Raw genomic sequence first — 16764 nt, 5'->3', positions numbered from 1 at the left:
GTAGGTAACCCCTCTCCTTTCCTCCTTTCGCAATCTCCCCCTTGTATTCCTAACGATATCAGGTCCCGTAGAGAAACGCTATCGCGATACTGTTCGCGAACGAACAGTTATTTCTACCTCAATCGATCCAGACGGTGTCGAAATTATGCCGTGCTCCCGCTGCTGGCGCGCGAAGCCTCAAGGGCGTTGTGTTATGAAGGAGGGGTCGAGTAGCTATTCGAATTGCGTTCGAGTGGGTAAACCGTGTGATGGGCCAAACGTGGCGGATTCTTGTAGGTGCTTGGTTCTGTATTATGGTCTCTCTTACTGACGGTCGTAGTAATTAAAAACTTATCGGAACAAAAGAAAGTCGACGAGGAAATAGCTGCGAAAGAGCAACTACTGGCGGAGACGCTGAGCTCCTTGACTCGCCTGCGTAAGCAGCGTGACTCGATGCGTGACTGGGGTACAGAGCTCTTTCGTCGGGGAATGGAGTCGTTAAATGAGGTGGACGCCCATGCGCCCCCTTCGCCTGAGCCTGCAGACCCGCCAGGTGAGCAATCCCTGGTCGGCCAAGCTCAGTAGTTGGTATCTAGACTATTGCGATTGAGACAAACCATTTGTTGTACACTGTTTAACTGTACCGAACCAGGATTGTTCAGAAGTGCCTTCGACTAGTATCCCTTTCAGAGGTTCTGGATAGGGGTTCGTCACATGAAAGGAGTATCGCTACACAATCTCCCAATTAAAGACCTAAATAATCCTCTCCTTCTAGGGGAACTCCGGGACATGTACAACCTGCTTACGGAAAACGGGGTTCTTCATGGGGATCCAAGGCTCCACAAGTTTCTACGTGTTTATCAGAGGATCGTTGCGATCGACTTTGAGCTTTCCGAGCCTCTTACCAGTAAAATAACTAATGAGCATGGATTGGAGACGTTAAAGGATGATATTAAGAGACAGGTAAGGGAGGCACAGGGAACTCGTATCAGGCAGCAGCCTCCCTGCCGAACCTCGGCGCAACGTCGCGGCCCCCCTAAAACCATGCCTCCCTCCGCTTAGTATCCAAACTGTTAGTACTCATAACTCTGAGATCGCCGAGCGTATCTGACATAAATTGTTCTCGTATGCAAGGTCAAAACAAGAACTACAACGATAAAGCCCCCGATTTTCTCCAGTATTTCTTCGAGTCCGAGAAAGGCACACTTTTCCGCATCGAAGATTGTGGAATGGCTGGATCAAGCTATGAGAGTGCATAAGGCAGAGAGGCAGAGAGACTAAGCTACGGTGATAAGTAGCTGATATATGTCACACTTCAAAATTACCGCAATGACGGGAAACAATCAGCTTCCCAAACATATCTCTTACCAACGAACAATGGGCAGCCAGATGTCTGACGCCAACACGGGCGAGTATGTCGTGGATGCTTTTGGAGCGAGGTGAATTTTGCAACAAGTGTACAGATTGTATTTGCATGCCACTAGTGGACGCCGGCACTCCCCGAGCGCAATAGCAGCTATGTAAGCACCCTTACCTGACACACTGCCGAACACAAGTTCACATCTTGCCGAAAATCTGCACTTGCCTGGTAATGTTAGGGTCGGTATCCCGGCGAGACACAATATTGCATTGTTTGGGAAAGAGCTTGAGGGCGTTGGCCAGATCCTCTGGGATTGGAGAATCACGTCGCCATCCTGGAGGGGGAAAGGACACGGTGGAAAAGATCACCGGGTACGAGGTTCCAGATATGCAAGAAGTTGCGGAAAGCATACAAAAAAGATGAATCAGTTGTCCCAGGTCCCAGTTGTAACCAACGGAATAGAGCCCAGACTGTAGCTTAGCTGAATAATACCGTCATTAACCTGTCAACCTGTGCTACCCGTGACACTGTATGTACCTTTTAGCTACACCGAACCGTCATTCAGAAGCAGCCTCCAACCAGTTCCCCTCTCAGAGGTTCTGATGAGTGGTTCATCACATGAGGCTAAAAGTATCCCAAATAGTTTCACCATTCTCGTCCAAGATGGGATTGTCAGTCGTATCAGCCCAGTACCATGCGCCACCCGGATCAAGTTTCCGTATATGGCCATTAGGATGTGGTTCGCGTTCCTCATTTTCGTCATGTCCGTTGACCCAATAAGGATACCCTGACAACCACTTGTGTCTGCGAACATAACCATCCACTATCGCTGCCGGGGCTGTGGCAGCTTGCATTCTTCGAACCTGATGGGCCACTGCTCGGAAGAGGCCATAGCGCAATGATGCATTGTTGCCTGAGAAAAGAAGGCCGCTAACCTGGCAGTTTTCCTCCCGGATGTTCTGAACCATCTGAGCTTGGAATATAAAGATCAGGAGGGACAGGCCGTCATTTACTAATCCAACGAAGCATTTGTATTTATGGCAGTATCTATTTTATACCTATCAATACGGAGCTATCAATCTGAGGCAGTTATACTTACCTTTTTATCTCTTTTTCTAGCCATATCCGATTGTGATTTCCTTCACCCCCCATCCGTTTTGCGGCATCAATCATCTCAGGCTTATTAGGATCTCCTATCGTAAGGCGACGCTCTCCGCATCCCCAAAATAAAGTCAACGGTCTGGTTGACATTGGTTGGGCCAAGAGGTCCTGATTCTGACCGTTCGACTATGAATGGTAAGGCGAACTTGATGAGTCCTGAGATTTTGGTGTAGAATGTCCTGGCACTGTCGCCCTCGCTCTGTACATATTCCCTTGTGTCATTCAAAGGGTACGCTTGATTATCTAGGAGAAAGGCCTCTAAAGCATCTTCGTCCCCGAATATTGTATTGATCTGGCGTTCGGTCCCACCTCCTGAATATGACTCCAGCCCATGGCGCTCGCCTGCATTGGAACCATCAAAAATACCAGACCTACTTGGCGACCCATTCACCTCCTCTCTATCAGAACCGCCAGTGTCTCCCATACATCTCCCCGCGCTCAAACCAGCGGTTTGCCCTCTTTGTAAGAAAGAAGTCGACCGAGAGCTGCTCACTGAACACCAAGAAGCCAACCCCCGCCAAACAGTCCCGTTCATGCAGAGGTTCTGCATTAGACACAGGAAGCATTCTGCACAAGACATCTGGGGATCGAAATGCTACCCAGACATCAAGTGGCGAGAACATGACCAAAGGATAGCTGACCTTTACCCCTTCATCGGCTCCATCTTAGAGGAAGAAAGGGAATCCTACTAAGCCACCCGATTTAACATCAAAATAAAGGGAGGACAAATCAAGACCCTGTTGTCTTCCGACGAGAGCCTGACACTGGGGTACTACGGCATCAGAGCGCTACAGCAAATGTCCGAGAATTTGATCCAGAAGCTTTTGGATTCTTGCGAAGGCAGTGGACAACACTTGGTTAGTTTGGCTAGAGTAGATAGTTCGGCAGTATGCAATCACAGCTTGTATTCACGGTATCCTGAGTGTTTAGATTGAGACATCTTGTGTAGGACGGCGGCCTAGTGAAGTCGCTGCCCGCGAAAGTGAGGCCAGAAAAGCAGGAGAATTGATCAACAAAATTGATATTATTGAGGTTTTTTTTTAGGTAAAATTACAGAGTGTGGAAAACCAACAGAAATATACCCCAGGAGCAAACAGCAGCTGTGGGTCTGGTGAAAGAGGTGGGCCTTGCAGGCGCCCCACACCTCCCCCACAGACAGTACACTGGCGTTACAACTGAAGCTATTACGAATATCCTCCTAAGCTTAATACATGCCTTCCGTGTCCCTTAACTTCTTTTCCTTATACCCTAATAGCCTTTTTCCCTTGTTAAAATACGTCCTTTCATATATCTTGACCCGGAAAATCTCGCACTCCTCATAACCATATACACTTCGCGGATTTTTCCTTTTATAATACCATTACAAACCCGTCTGCCGGTATCTCTAACCCAGAAATATACTAAATAATAAATCTTCCTTCCTTTATTTACTTTGATTTTTTAACAACTTCTACTCAAACCCCTCTATAATATCAATAATAATTACCGTAGAATAGGTATATACTTTAAAAATAGCTCTACTATAGTTTACCTCTAGCCTGGTCTTAGGTAGATTTATCTATTACTTACCGTACTTAGAGTTTGCTCACCGTGCTCAGGGCCTTGCTCACCATGCTCAGGCTCTTACTCCCACTGCTCAGGATATCTCCACTTCTGGTCAGGTTAAAGCGGCGACTGCTCAGGTCCCAGAACGGAAATGGAAATCGTCCATGTCCAGATTCCGATATTGTTCAAGCTGTGACAAAGGGATAGTTAAGGGGTGGAGAGGGCTTGTTCCAGGGTCCTCCAACGCTGTACAGACATTATGTCACAGTGATGTATCTCATTCAGGGGCACAGCGTGCTAGATCAGGGGGATTTGTTTACACGGTTTCTTGGCATCTTCAAAGAAGACGGCATTGCCAGTGGGTCCGATGATCGTCATGGAACCCATATCAGAAACCGACTGGCGGCGCCTGTGATATTTTCCCTTCAGTATCCGCATATGCACTCTATGCTGCATTGGATGGACCTCATGAAGTCGCGGATTTATGAGATTTCTGGTGTCTTTTTTCTTTTTGGTGGTCGATGGGTTATCCTTATCTCCGTTGCACAGATCCGGAGGGTCCAGGCCTCTGTCGGTGCCGTGAGCCGGGAGGAAGAGGACCCTGAGTTCTGCTAAGGCCGATACCCGGGAACGGCCCCACTGTGATCCGACTGTGGCGCCGATCTGTGATGGCGCGCCAAACCCAATAATAACCTGTTTGCAGTCAACCGGGCACCACACTCAGTAATGTGGAATTGCTGTACGGAGCATTTATAGGTATGCTACAATATGCCCCGTCGATCGAAACATACTTGACTGTTTGGAGGTGCGCAGGGCGGCCTCCTGGTATCATTGCGCACTGCAGCCAGACACTCGGATGAGACGGCATCATAACCTTCCTTGGCGGAGCTTGGCCCCCTGGGCGCGACCACAGACCTAATGAATCAATCCTGGCGACACGCAGCGCTCAGTGAATCCACCTGCCCGTTCCCGCCGCGCGTCGTCGACTGTCAAAAAGGTCATCCACCGCCCTTTCATCTGTTGATTCCTTTTGCAAAGTCAACAGCGAGTTCCCCGTGAATTTTACCGTCGCAACCGCAACCAAAACATGTCTGGATATCCTCCTCAGCAGGGGTATGTGCCTATCCTCCCCACGTTCCTTCGTTTGGCTGTGGCCCTTGTTTTCCGACGGCGATTGAAGTATTTGAGTTTGCGCTGCGGGTGACTGGTCGCAAACTGCCAAATGAGCCTGGACAATGAACTACGGCCGCCCGCCACCGACACGAGACTGACGAGATTCGACACACAGTGGCTACTACCCCCAAGCCCCTCCCCAGGGGTACCCTCCTCAGGGCTATCCCCCACCGGATGGAGGGTATCCCCCACAGGGCTACCCTCCCCAGGGCTATCCCCCTCCCCAGCAGCAGATGCAGTACCAGCAAGCGCCCCCTCCCCAGGAGGAGAAGAGCCACGGCTGCCTCTACACCTGGTGAGTTTTTCTCTCAGGGGTGGTTGACGAGAGCCTGTAGATCGTGCTGCAGGGCCTAGGGTCGCTCTTCCACGACTCGAGCATGCCCTACAAACCGACAGCGATATGGCAGATCCCGATCACCACCCACTTTCGACCGCCAAGACATGGACATATCACTGACCTTCATCACAGCGTTGCTGCCATGTGCTGCTGCTGGCTCTGCGGAGAGACCTGCGAATGCTGCCTCGAGTGCCTCGACTGCTGCTTCTAAACAGCCCGACACCCCACACGACGATCGCTGCCCGATGAATTAATAACCGAACGAGATGATGTGTTTCTGTGTATTGCGAGTCACTTTGATGGAATTGGGCGACATGATTTCGGAAAGGAGTTTTGGGGCAACGATGGGCAGGAGGTGGAAGACCTGATGGGGCGACAGGACCTCGGTGCTGTCTGACCGGTGGGCCCTCCTGCGACAAGACAGAGCTTTTTCTTTGCGCTCTTGCTATGCTATTTTACCTTAGCGAAATCCCAGATACCATTGCGATTCTGCCCTCTGTTTGACTACTTTGCAACGGACCATGCTCCGTAAACCGCAACATATCAAAGTCTGGACAACCAAGACTTTGCGCTTACTGATAGCCTGTGGTTTTTAGTTCAAGGATTGCGATGACAAAAGCGGGCTTGCAAGTTGACCGTCTTGAGTCAGCCGCTTCGGAGATGGTAATTGGCCAGACGGCACTATCGAAAATGCAGCACCGGGGAGGGGAGGGGGCGTATTGGGCATGCTCACCGCAGAGACGACAGAATCTGGGGCCAGCTGAGATGACGATGGGGTAATAGCGTACGACAAGCGCCCAGAGCTGAGAAGAAGGTGATGGGCAAGATAAAAAGAGACAGCAATTCTGTCCCGACAACTGCCGTCCTTCCTAGAGACATCAACCTCAACCCGCCGAAGAACATCAACCGCCACCGTCGAGATGTCCTGCGAACACTCCCCAGCAGCAGCCTCCAAAAGCAAGAAACCACCCCAACAGCAAGTCCATGATTTCTGGGACAAGTACATCACCAAATCCCCCGGCAAAGTCACCACCATCTTCCCACCCTCCCTCTATTCTTCCCTCCTCCCCCGCCCCTCAGCCCTCTCCAAAAATGACACCACAACCTCCCCAACCACCACCAACTTTGGCACCTCCTACGCCGCCGCGGCAGACGCCTGCCGCGCCAAAATCGCCCGCATCGTCCGGGACTGCCACCGCACCAACTCCAAGTTCACCGACCCCGACTTTGACCTCAAGGGAAACCAGTGGGACTGTCTGCTGGGTTTGAACTGGCGGTCCCCTCCTGCCAAGGGCAACCCCGCCGCCGTTGAGGATGCCCTCGGGACGCTGGAGAGGATGCAAGTCTTCGACGGGACGGACTGTCTTCAGTTGACGGTGCCGATGCTGAGGAAGATTATGGGGAAGAGAGTGCTTGACGAGGAGCAGGAAGGGGACAATGAGGAGGACTACGACCCCGAGCCGAAGGCGGTGCACAGAGTTGGGTGGATCTTTGAGGACCCCAAGTTCGAGGTGGATGGGTTTAGCAGTTCGGACATAATGCAGGGGAGCAACAGCCTCGATTGCTGGTGGTTGTCTGCCGTGGCTACCATCTGTCATCGGCGGGAGCTGATGGACAAGATTTGCGTCGCGAGGGATGAGGAGTGCGGGGTGTATGGGTTTGTGTTTTATCGGGATGGCGAGTGGGTGTATACCGTGGTGGATGATCACTTGTGTTTGACGAACGGGGATTATGAGGGGGGGGGGCATGATCCGAGTAACGCCATTGTGAAGAAGTGGAGGAGGGAGAAGCAGACGGGGAGCCAGGCGTTGTATTTTGCGGCCTGTCGGGAGGAAAACGAGACTTGGTTGCCGTTGTTGGAGAAGGCGTATGCCAAGGCCCATGGGGACTATCACGCTATTTGGGGTGGGTGGGTTGGTGAGGGCGTGGAGGATTTGACGGGGGGGGTCAATTCGGAGCTGGCGTTGGAGGATGTCCTCTTCAAGGAGAAATTATGGAAGGAGTTGGTGAATGAGAATGGGAACTTTGTCTTTGGGCTGGATATCTTGGACAGGAATGGCTCGAACAAGAACGGACTGGCCAACGCGCACGCCTACTCTCTTTTGGCCGCTAGAGAGGAGGATGGGGAGGATGGAAAGACCGTTAGACTGGTCAAGATCAGGTTTGTTTATCTTTCTGCTCGCTCCAAGTCTTGTTTCCTCTTGTCTTCTTTCCTCCCCCCTTTTTTTTCTCCTTCTTCCTTTCTTTCCATTAGAACTTCGACATAGCATCAAACCCTGATACTAATGATGATGTAGGAACCCCTGGGGTGCACGCGGTGGCGACGGCATGGGCGAATGGACCGGCCCGTGGTCGGACGGCTCAAAAGAGTGGACTCCATACTGGCTCACCAAACTTGACTACCGCTTCGAAGACGACGGCGTGTTCTGGATGAGCTACAACGACATGCTTCACACATTCACTAATTTATACCGCACTCGTCTCTTCGATGACGAGTGGGCCGTGGCTCAAGAATGGACAAACGTCAATGTTGCCTGGGTTTCTGGGTACTTGCAACGCAAGTTCGTTATCGAGGTCAAAACAGCCACCACTGCTGTCTTTGTTCTGCAACAGGTAACTTGACCTCCGCATTTTCTCCAGTGCCTTTGACTGACATTCGACAGCTGGATACCCGTTACTTCAACGGTCTTGAGGGAGAATACTCGTTTCTTCTACACTTCATCCTCCAGACGCAAGGTGCCGAGCCAGGGGACTACCTCTGCCGCGTCCGTCCGCAGGCTGAGAACTTCTTTCGCGCCAATCGGTCCATCAACTGCGAGATTGATCTTGAGCCAGGCATCTACGAGGTCCTGCCCAAGATCACTGCCGAGCGCGACACAAGCAAGCCTCCTGTCGAGGCGATTGTCAAGGCCTCAGCTCGACGCCGCCCAGAAAAGCTGAGGCAGGTCGGTTTAAGCTTTGATCTCGCCCATGCCAAGGCCTTCAAGAAGGAGGAGGAGAAGAAGGGTGATTCTAGTGATGGGTGGGAAACCGAACAGGAGGACGAAGAGGCAGAAAAGGCGAGTGTTACTGAGGCTGGCGAGGAGACACCTAGAGGGTCTGATGAGGCACAAGCTGCTGCGGCCGGTCGTGAAGAAATCCAACAAGTTGGGCAGGGAGGGCAAGAAAATGACAATGACGAGGACGAAGAGGAGGATGATGAGGATCAACCTTCGCTCTGGAACGCTGTTGCTGTTGTTGGACTCCGTGTCTATTCGCGGGATCCCGAGCTGATCATCAAACTGACTTCCCCTGGCAATGATGAGGAAGCCGCAAGCGTTGTTCAGGGTACCTAGAAGTGGTGAAGACAGCTGCAGCAGGGATGGGCTTCTGGGTGCAGATGGTCATGACGAACTTTGTTGTTTGTTTGTTTGTTTGTTGTGCGTTTCATTGTCAAATTCATCCAATCATCAAAGAGTTTGTCATTGTCTGCCAAATGATGTGTTTCCGGGCTTTCACTGTTTAATCCGGAGTGGTGATGTCATGCCAGGTGCAAAGCAATGGTCATGATGTACTGATGGCGTCACGAGTCATAAATAAAGCAATGTGTCATATCAAGGTGCCCACCGACTTATTTAGAGCGGACCAGGCCGCGAGTCGCAGAGTCTTTTAATTTCACCTTCGCATTGACACGAGTTGAAACCCAATCCACTCAGCAATTGAACAACCCATTAGCACATCAATCAACATACAAGGACATTTGTCAAGTCTTCGTCAAATCAATCACCATGCCTGAACTCCGCGAGAACCCCAAGCAGCGTGACATCGTCGGCGATGCGGCTCAGGAAAATGCCCTTCAGGCTCCCGAGGAGATCAGCAACCAGGCCCGCGGCCACAAGGCCAATTTGAGCAACCCAAGTAAGTCAAAGTTAGCTGTCCACGTCAAGACCCTCGTACTAACAAAAGCCCAAGACACAAGCGAGGAGTCCAAGGAAAACTCCAAGCAGAAGCTCGAGGAGCTTGGTGGCGAGGGTGCATTCTTCAGCAAGGATTCTAAATAGAGCCGCAGGTGAAGCAAAAGGGAGCGATCGGTCATTGGTAATGGTTCTGGCGTTCGAGGCGTGTTTGTTCGACCTTTACGCTTGAGTTGACTTCAATATGGAATAAGCAACAATTTTCATGGTGATACTTTCCAATTCAAATGCAAGATCCCCCATCATGCGCCAACATTAAGGGCCTTTGTATCAGCCAAGGTATTAATTTTTCTTGTCCTCCTTCTTCTTTTCCCAGTCCTTCTCCACACGCCACTGGTCCTTGAGCGTCAGGGATGTGCCAGACACCAAGTCACAACCTCTATGACCCCATTTCTCTTCGTAGATGCGTCTCCCGGCATCTGTCAGCGTCCAAAAGGCACTATGAAACCCATCTGCATTGTAATAAAACGGCTCTCCTTCACCACCTCGTTGCGCCCGTTGCCAGTTGTTCCGCTGTTCAGCCCCATCCCGATACTTGTACTTGCCCATCTCATCGCCCACGGCCCTCAAAGCTCGGAAATACTGCAGCTGATCAGCAGGCAATCCGTGCTCCTCTCTCTTTGCCTTGCCCTCCTTTTCCTCCTTCTCCTTTCGCTCCTTCTCCTCCTTTTCCGCCTTGGCCTTTGCGATCTTTGCCTCCTTCTCCGGCGGCAAGGGCGCTGGATCGATAAACTTTGGCATCTTGTACTTGTTCCGATAGAGCACTTCCAAGTCCTCCAGCACGGTGGAAACATCATTGATGATCCCCACCCTCCTCGGCTTCATGGTCCATCCGTCCATCCCCATCTTGCCATTCATATCGCAGTCCGTTGCATAGTACGGAATCAGGGAGTCCCACCCGCCTACAGCCTCCATTGCCTCCCTGTTGACAAGCGTCAAGTGGTCGTATTGATACCATCTAAAACCCCAGCGCTCCTTTCTTTTGATCACTGTTTGCAAGTCGCGGAGGCAGTTCTCGTAAATCGTCCGGTAGCCATCTTTGCCGGCCTGGACAGGAGACAATATCTCCTTCTTCTCCGCCTCGCTGTAGAATTCCCAGTTGCCGTCTGCCGGTCGGCTGATGAAGTCGAGGCCTTCCTCAAACGAGAAGACGAGGACATCTTGGTGACTGTAGAAGTAATAGGGGTGGTCTTCCTGGTAGGCTATCGACAGAAAGAAGTTTTGCATTTGGGCAAAGGTAAGCAGAACGGGGGTTTGGATTACGGTGACGCCCAGTCGGTGGAGGGTGGTGTGGTTGAGGTAGAAGGGGTTCTGGAGGGTGAGTCTGCCTTGCTTGTTCATGTTGTGCACTCCGGTGTTTTCGACCACGTAGATGTTCTCTGGCGGCCACCCCGCGGTGATGTAGCTGACGACTGCTTGGAGGAGCATGGGCCACTGTCGGGTGAAGCCGATGAAGAGCGGGGGGGCGCGGTCGAGGCCGTATTCCTTGTGCATTTCAGGACGAGGAACATTGTACTCGGGTATTGGTGGGGGATCGGCGGCGGTATTCGCCAGCAAGGGGAATGGGTCGAAAACGGGTGGGGGGAGCCATGATGGTGTTGGCTTGTATCGCGGCGGGGGATGCTTCCCAGAAGTGAGAGGCTTCAGAATTTCTGGGATTGATGTAAGAAATGAGGAGCCTTTCTGCGTTGGCGGATTTCTGTGAGAGTGATAAAATAGAAAAGAGAGTGTGATGAAGAAAAGGATGAGGATTGTGTGTCGCGTGAATCGCGTGAGGGTGAACATGATCACATGGTGGTCTGGGAAACGCGTGAAAATTAACCTTTTGCAAAGTGAAAGAAAATCGTCGGCTGTCGATTGAAAACTCCTTTTCGGAGGTCATCCTTCTGCCGACCCCTGAAGCCTAAAGGCGGTACGTTGCATTTGCGGCACAGCATCCATGCCAATGCATGCTGACATAGATGCAAGACGCGTAGAACTTGTGTGCTGATGCCAAGTCAATGTGGCGGATGTACCCGCGTATTGAAGCTGGGGCTGAGAATAGGTACGGATAACCCAAAGACCCTTGAATGCCGAAGTGCCACAACAGCAATTCAAACCCTGTCTTCAAAGCACCCATGTGTTGGGACGGATTGCTTTGAATACCATCTCAGCAAGTATTCTATGAACTCCCAAAGCACACCCTAACCCTTGGCCGAGTGGACCCCAAATACGCACAGACATCGAGCCCCTGAATCCCTTTTGTTTTGTTTGGTTATGGATGAAAAAGCAGGCAATGGAGAGTAAACCAATGCAGGATAATATCCTAAACCACGCCTGGAAGAGTTCCCAACAGGCGTTAAGCCCTAAAGGGTAGCTAACAAGCCTTAAAAGTTAATTAACAGGCCTGTCAGAATAGCCGACAGGGCTATTCTCTAGCTGAAGGTACAAGCTCAATATGCAAGGCAGCCAGAGTGTCACTTCCAGGGAAATCTGCTTCTGGTTTGGGAAGACATACTGCCAAAATTTGAGGACAATTTCTCTGCCATCATGATACGCTCACTCCCCTCGATGTATATTGACAGAGGGTGTTGTTAAATGTAAGCGCTGGTCGAAAATGGAAATCGGAAATAAAATCGGCGGCGAAAAGATACCTAGAACCTCAGGTAAATACGAACGGAATCCACGTTCCTGGCTGTTCTTATTTTTAAAAGTGATGCCCTTGCGGTACTATACTAAGTTGATCTTAGTCTTTGCGTACATTCCTAAGGTGCAAGACGAGTGGCAAGACTCGCATACCTATCCATACCATATTAGCTTGGTATGTTGTGACGAACCCCTACTGGTATCCAGAACCTCTGAAAGGGATACTCTGTTGAAGGTGCTTCTAGACAATCTGGTTCGGTACAGCTAAGAAGTGCACAACAAATGGCTTATCTCAATCTAGATGTCACATCTTCCTCCGCAAACAAAACCACTGCTCCTCCCCCTCTGTCCCACACTCAACCTCTCATTTACATGCACCTGTCTTGATCTATTTGGAATAAAAGCATTCCACAATGTCCTATACAGAGTCAGGCAAACTGGTCGGCGCCAAAGCAAATATGTCCAATGCCGGACACTCCAACGTGGGATTCCCCAGCATCTGAGGACTTCAACCAAAAAAATAGAAAAGTATCAAGCGACCCGAGGTTGAGGAGGTGATAAAGCATTCGGGAGAGAATGTAAAGGGGTTTCTGCCAAGTATCATTTCGCTCCTATAACCCCAGTGATACACACTGACCCTTGACTGGCAGAGGACCAACCCGGCGGGGTGAACAGGTTGTACGAGGAGAAGGGGTGTCCCGCTTTGCAGGTTGCAAGCGCTTAGAAGTATACTGGCAATTTTGTTTTCATTAATATAGCTGAAGAAAGAGCAGGCCGAGGCCAAAGAGAAGGACCCAACCCTTGCGGCAAATACTCCTTAAAACCTGCGGATTTGGGTTGGACTGATAGATGTACCGCAGGCAACCCTCCACAACAACAGGCCCTCCATGGATGCACTAGTATGACAAGGAGCTCGAGGAGGACGAGCGGGCAATGCTAGAGAAGAAGAAAGGGAAAGATATGATAGGGGAGAGTCATTATTAAGTGACGGATCTCATTCAATCCAGAATAGCTATCTTGTCTCAATCTGGCTCTCAGGTTTCTCTATCCCTCTTAGCAATCTTTCAGCTTTGTCAGAGCCAGAAAAGTGCTATTTTTAGGGAAGTTTGATTGTGACCTTGGAAGACCTGCTACTTGAACGTGTCCCTATGACTTTAATCGCAGGAGCAATAGAAGATGATCGCCACAAAATGCCAGTGCCATCACGAAAAGTCCCAATTCTCGCTCGACTTAAGGTAAGCGCAATAATATATTTCACCGTGAGTGAAGTTATCTAGCTATTAACCGTTACAACTTTCTTGTGCTAGTAGAATATTGCATAGTCTGGGCAAGCGTTATATCAGCAAAGTGCGCTGCTAGAACTTTTGTGTTCAACATGGGTGCTGGGGAAGTAGGGAGACTAACGAGCTGCGCAGTACCTGTCGCTTCTTTGGTATATGCCTTTAAGGCATCCTGCGAACTGGCAAGCGTCTTTTCTAGACGATCAGTATTGCACAAAATAGACCTGCATACCCGACTTACGTTGTGAGCAGTATGTGGCTCCTTGAGATGGGCTACGCTTCCTGAAGCACCCTGATTCTGCACATGCATCTTTTATGTCGATGGATCCTATCGTTAGCCCAATCCCAGCTTGTGAAGTGAGGCACACGTACGTTGAGAGCAATAATCTGAAGCGGTCTTAGTCCCGGTTCCATAGTGATAGCTTGTGGCTTTTGGATTCGCGCAACCTAGGCTTTTGCAGCCGTCTTATGGAAGTCTTAGTGCATATATTTGGGGGTGGAAGGAGTGTACGATCACAAATATTTAGACTTACGGCGTGTGCAATATCGCTTTCCCGCTTGTGCCTCTCTGTTGCAGTAGGCTGCATCATTACCAGCACAGATATGTGGCATCCTTTCGTTGCTTGTCCTTGGTGACTCCCTCAGTCAGAATTGTGGAATATAGTAAGTCAACAAATGTTATAGAGAGGATATATCGAAGGTGCCGTTGCTGAACTGTGGAAGTAGGTAGGTTGGCAAGCTGCATCTCTCACATAGTTGCGTATGAAGATAAGGGGAGTGGTAGAAACAGGTTCTATAAGTAAGACAAAACTGCACAAAACGAGGCGACACGACAGTGCCCAGCCGCCGCCAGTCACATATTATCCAATCATTAGGTTTAAGCCTCACTTTTACCAAGAAGGCAACCATCAAGGCACTGTACCCGGTGGAGGTCATGCATGAAAGCTGGCGTCCAATCGATCTGCAGCAGGATGGTCTGGCAGGTGGTGGCACTGTATCTGCCACGTAACAGGGGCAATGTCTCTTAGCAGAAATTCCATGCATGAACGAGAATAACCAGTCTGTCCATTACCTGGGTAGTAGTCCTGGTAGTCCCACGGTAGGCTAGAAAAAGGAGCGTCAATAAATCAACGCTAGCGGATCTCTGACACGCGGAGCTTCCAAAATTGGCTGTATCGACTCAGAGCTACTTAGCAAGCCTTTAGAGATGGAGACTTGGTTTTGGGAATCGTCATACGTTCTCTGTACCATGCTGTTTTTGAGGGACACCCTTTGAAGCTTGCCCCCGTCCCCCTTTCCCCATATCAAATTTCTACAGTGAGCTTGGCAAATCTCGTTGAGTCCACAGTAGTACCAGACTACGTATCCTCATACCTTCGGCCCCGCTGCCAGGCCACGACGTCTGCCTTTTCTTCCAGGACAAAAAAGGACAATCACTTTGAATACAAACTTGCCACATCATCGACATCACTATTCTGCCGTGGTTCATGGATATTAATATCCGCGCGTAGATCATACATGTAGGTCGGTTTCTGACTGGCGCTATTCCTGCCTTCTTCCTCACTTTTTACTTTGTTTACGTCTTCACTCTTGAACTTGCGCAAATCATCAGGTCTGTGCCTCCACTCCACAACCCCATGGTGGCCCCTCTTTTTCATCCATCCCTTGATTTTCTCTTTAGAGCCGTTGGGAGGTAATGGAATGTGGCCGAGATTGTGGAGTTGAAGAAGTGGCCCAGATATGAATGAAAAGTGAGGCTGATTGCGGGATGGAGCCTGGAGAGGGTGGGGAGGAAAGAGGTTGGAGGGGAGGCTTAGTAAGAGACAGGTGCACAACATATACTGCTATTCCATCAAGGGATGAGTTGCTTAAGCCGGTTGGTTGCTGTTGGGAGGATTGGTAACTACTTTTGCCCAGAAAACCATGCTCGGGGTACTCTATGGCGAATAATGGTCTAGGATAAAAACAAGGACGGGTTGGAAGAATGCGCACTGTTTGAATAGGCATGCGACTGTCTAGCAATAGTGAAAATGAAGAATAACCAAACAGTTTGCTAGCGGCGTTAAGCCCCAGTCTCTCACCCTGTCCCGCCCATCCCGCAAGAGTTTGTTTGCCTTCAACAAACTAGCGGGGGAGATAAGACTAGTATGACCGCCTAATTACGGAGTTCCTATTGATAATACGAGAGGTTTGAATTTTAAAAGATTTAAATGTATATCCGATCTGAAAAGCTGTGGCTTACGGGTGTGAGGGCTAAAAGCACCGATATAGTGGTATACGAGTGTAAACTAAATAATGCCTACCGAACTGCACCCGAGTGGAAACGCTTCATTAGAGCGAAGCTCCTATAACACGAAACTGAAGGAATTAAAAAGAGTGGCAGGAGCTCGCGAGTTGGCTGCAGTCAAGGTCTTGGTAGGCAACAAAATGGAATTTCATACCCAGGTTTAAATCAACCCTTGCTTATAAACTGTTGAAACTGCGAAGACTTCATGTTGTCCTCACGTCGGCTGCCATGGTAAATGACTGGCTAAGGGTTAGCCATAGGGAACGGACCACAGGGACTGTCCAGCTACGTCGGGTATTGTTGGGCTCGAGATCTTCGTCTGGTCACGTCGTCGGATTCAATCCTTAAGCAAAGAACCCACATAGCATCTTAAATAACTCCCCAACATACGTACCGATAAGCGCCTCGCTGTTCGAAGTTCGAAATTTTCGTGTGTTAGTACCCCGCCAACACCAAGAACATCCAGAGTGTCATTTCTAGGGAAATCCGATACTGATTTTGGAAGACATACTGCCAAAAACTGAGGAATATTTCTTTCCCTATCTTCTACATTCACACCCCTCAGTCTTCCAATAAACCTGAAGCATATAAGCGCCGAAAGAAAATAGAAATCGAAAATAAACTGGCGGTAAAAAATATAGGTATTTCGGTATATCGAGCTCGTATTTTCAGGCTCTCAGGCGGAATGATCATGAAGTATAACTCTTTGTATATCAGGACATTTACCACTCCAATTTTTGAAGCAGAAATTATAATTATATATGTTCTATCGTAAGGAATGAGTTTTACTAAGGGTTTAGCTGAACGACTGGATTACGCTTGGATATTCGTGCACGTTTGTGCTGGTGTCACAATCCTGATACTGGAAGAGGCGCATCGAAGCATTACGACGCCAATCAGAGATGGATCTTAGGGAGCTATGGTGGGGCCACTCTCCTCACTGGCCTTACGTAGCGAAGAGACTTCTGCACGAAGAAGAGTTACCTCGTGCATTATTGCCATTGCTCCCTTAGTAAATTGGTCCACGGCGGCTAGCGTTGAGGTTGGGGAGCTGCCTTGATGGT

At 49.8% G+C, this 16764-nt stretch overlaps 5 protein-coding genes across 5 annotated transcripts; 4 read left to right on the top strand and 1 right to left on the bottom strand.

Annotated features, from left to right (window-relative positions):
• Window positions 1–145: 145 nt before the first annotated feature.
• Window positions 146–310, top strand: QC761_0025000 (uncharacterized protein; the record flags this gene model as incomplete). Its single annotated transcript, XM_062872151.1, has 1 exon — window positions 146–310. One exon carries the CDS (start codon window positions 146–148, stop codon window positions 308–310), a length of 165 nt encoding a protein of 54 aa, XP_062735999.1.
• A 383-nt stretch (window positions 311–693) lies between these two features.
• QC761_0024990 (uncharacterized protein) lies at window positions 694–1041 on the top strand (the record flags this gene model as incomplete). Its single annotated transcript, XM_062872150.1, has 1 exon — window positions 694–1041. The coding sequence occupies one exon, from the start codon at window positions 694–696 to the stop codon at window positions 1039–1041; it is 348 nt and encodes a 115-aa protein (XP_062735998.1).
• A 5434-nt stretch (window positions 1042–6475) lies between these two features.
• On the top strand, window positions 6476–9009 carry QC761_121890 (uncharacterized protein; the record flags this gene model as incomplete). Its single annotated transcript, XM_062875453.1, has 3 exons — window positions 6476–7716; window positions 7853–8168; window positions 8219–9009. The coding sequence occupies 3 exons, from the start codon at window positions 6476–6478 to the stop codon at window positions 8888–8890; spliced, it is 2229 nt and encodes a 742-aa protein (XP_062735997.1). The 3' UTR covers window positions 8891–9009.
• Window positions 9010–9135: 126 nt separating this feature from the next.
• QC761_121885 (uncharacterized protein) lies at window positions 9136–9696 on the top strand. The gene is made up of 2 exons (XM_062875452.1): window positions 9136–9452; window positions 9507–9696. Exons 1-2 carry the CDS (start codon window positions 9323–9325, stop codon window positions 9593–9595), a joined length of 219 nt encoding a protein of 72 aa, XP_062735996.1. The 5' UTR covers window positions 9136–9322; the 3' UTR covers window positions 9596–9696.
• Window positions 9697–9790: 94 nt separating this feature from the next.
• Window positions 9791–14167, bottom strand: QC761_0024960 (uncharacterized protein; the record flags this gene model as incomplete). The annotated part of the gene is made up of 5 exons (XM_062872149.1): window positions 13947–14167; window positions 13786–13878; window positions 13655–13711; window positions 13552–13603; window positions 9791–11160 (listed from the first exon to the last, which is right to left on the bottom strand). The coding sequence occupies exons 2-5, from the start codon at window positions 13825–13827 to the stop codon at window positions 9791–9793; spliced, it is 1521 nt and encodes a 506-aa protein (XP_062735995.1). The 5' UTR covers window positions 13828–13878; window positions 13947–14167.
• Window positions 14168–16764: the final 2597 nt, after the last annotated feature.

This window comes from Podospora bellae-mahoneyi (assembly GCF_035222275.1).
Source record: "Podospora bellae-mahoneyi strain CBS 112042 chromosome 1 map unlocalized CBS112042p_1.2, whole genome shotgun sequence".
Classification (NCBI taxonomy): Eukaryota; Fungi; Ascomycota; class Sordariomycetes; order Sordariales; family Podosporaceae; genus Podospora; species Podospora bellae-mahoneyi.
The sequence above is the reverse complement of the archived record's forward strand: the minus strand, read 5'-3'. Positions and strand labels throughout refer to the sequence as shown.

Coding starts and splice junctions, on each gene's coding strand:
- QC761_121885 (XM_062875452.1), top strand. CDS start 9,323: ATGCCTGAACTCCGCGAGAACCCCAAGCAGCGTGACATCGTCGGCGAT. Junction 9,453..9,506: donor GGCCAATTTGAGCAACCCAA/GTAAGTCAAAGT, acceptor CAAAAGCCCAAG/ACACAAGCGAGGAGTCCAAG.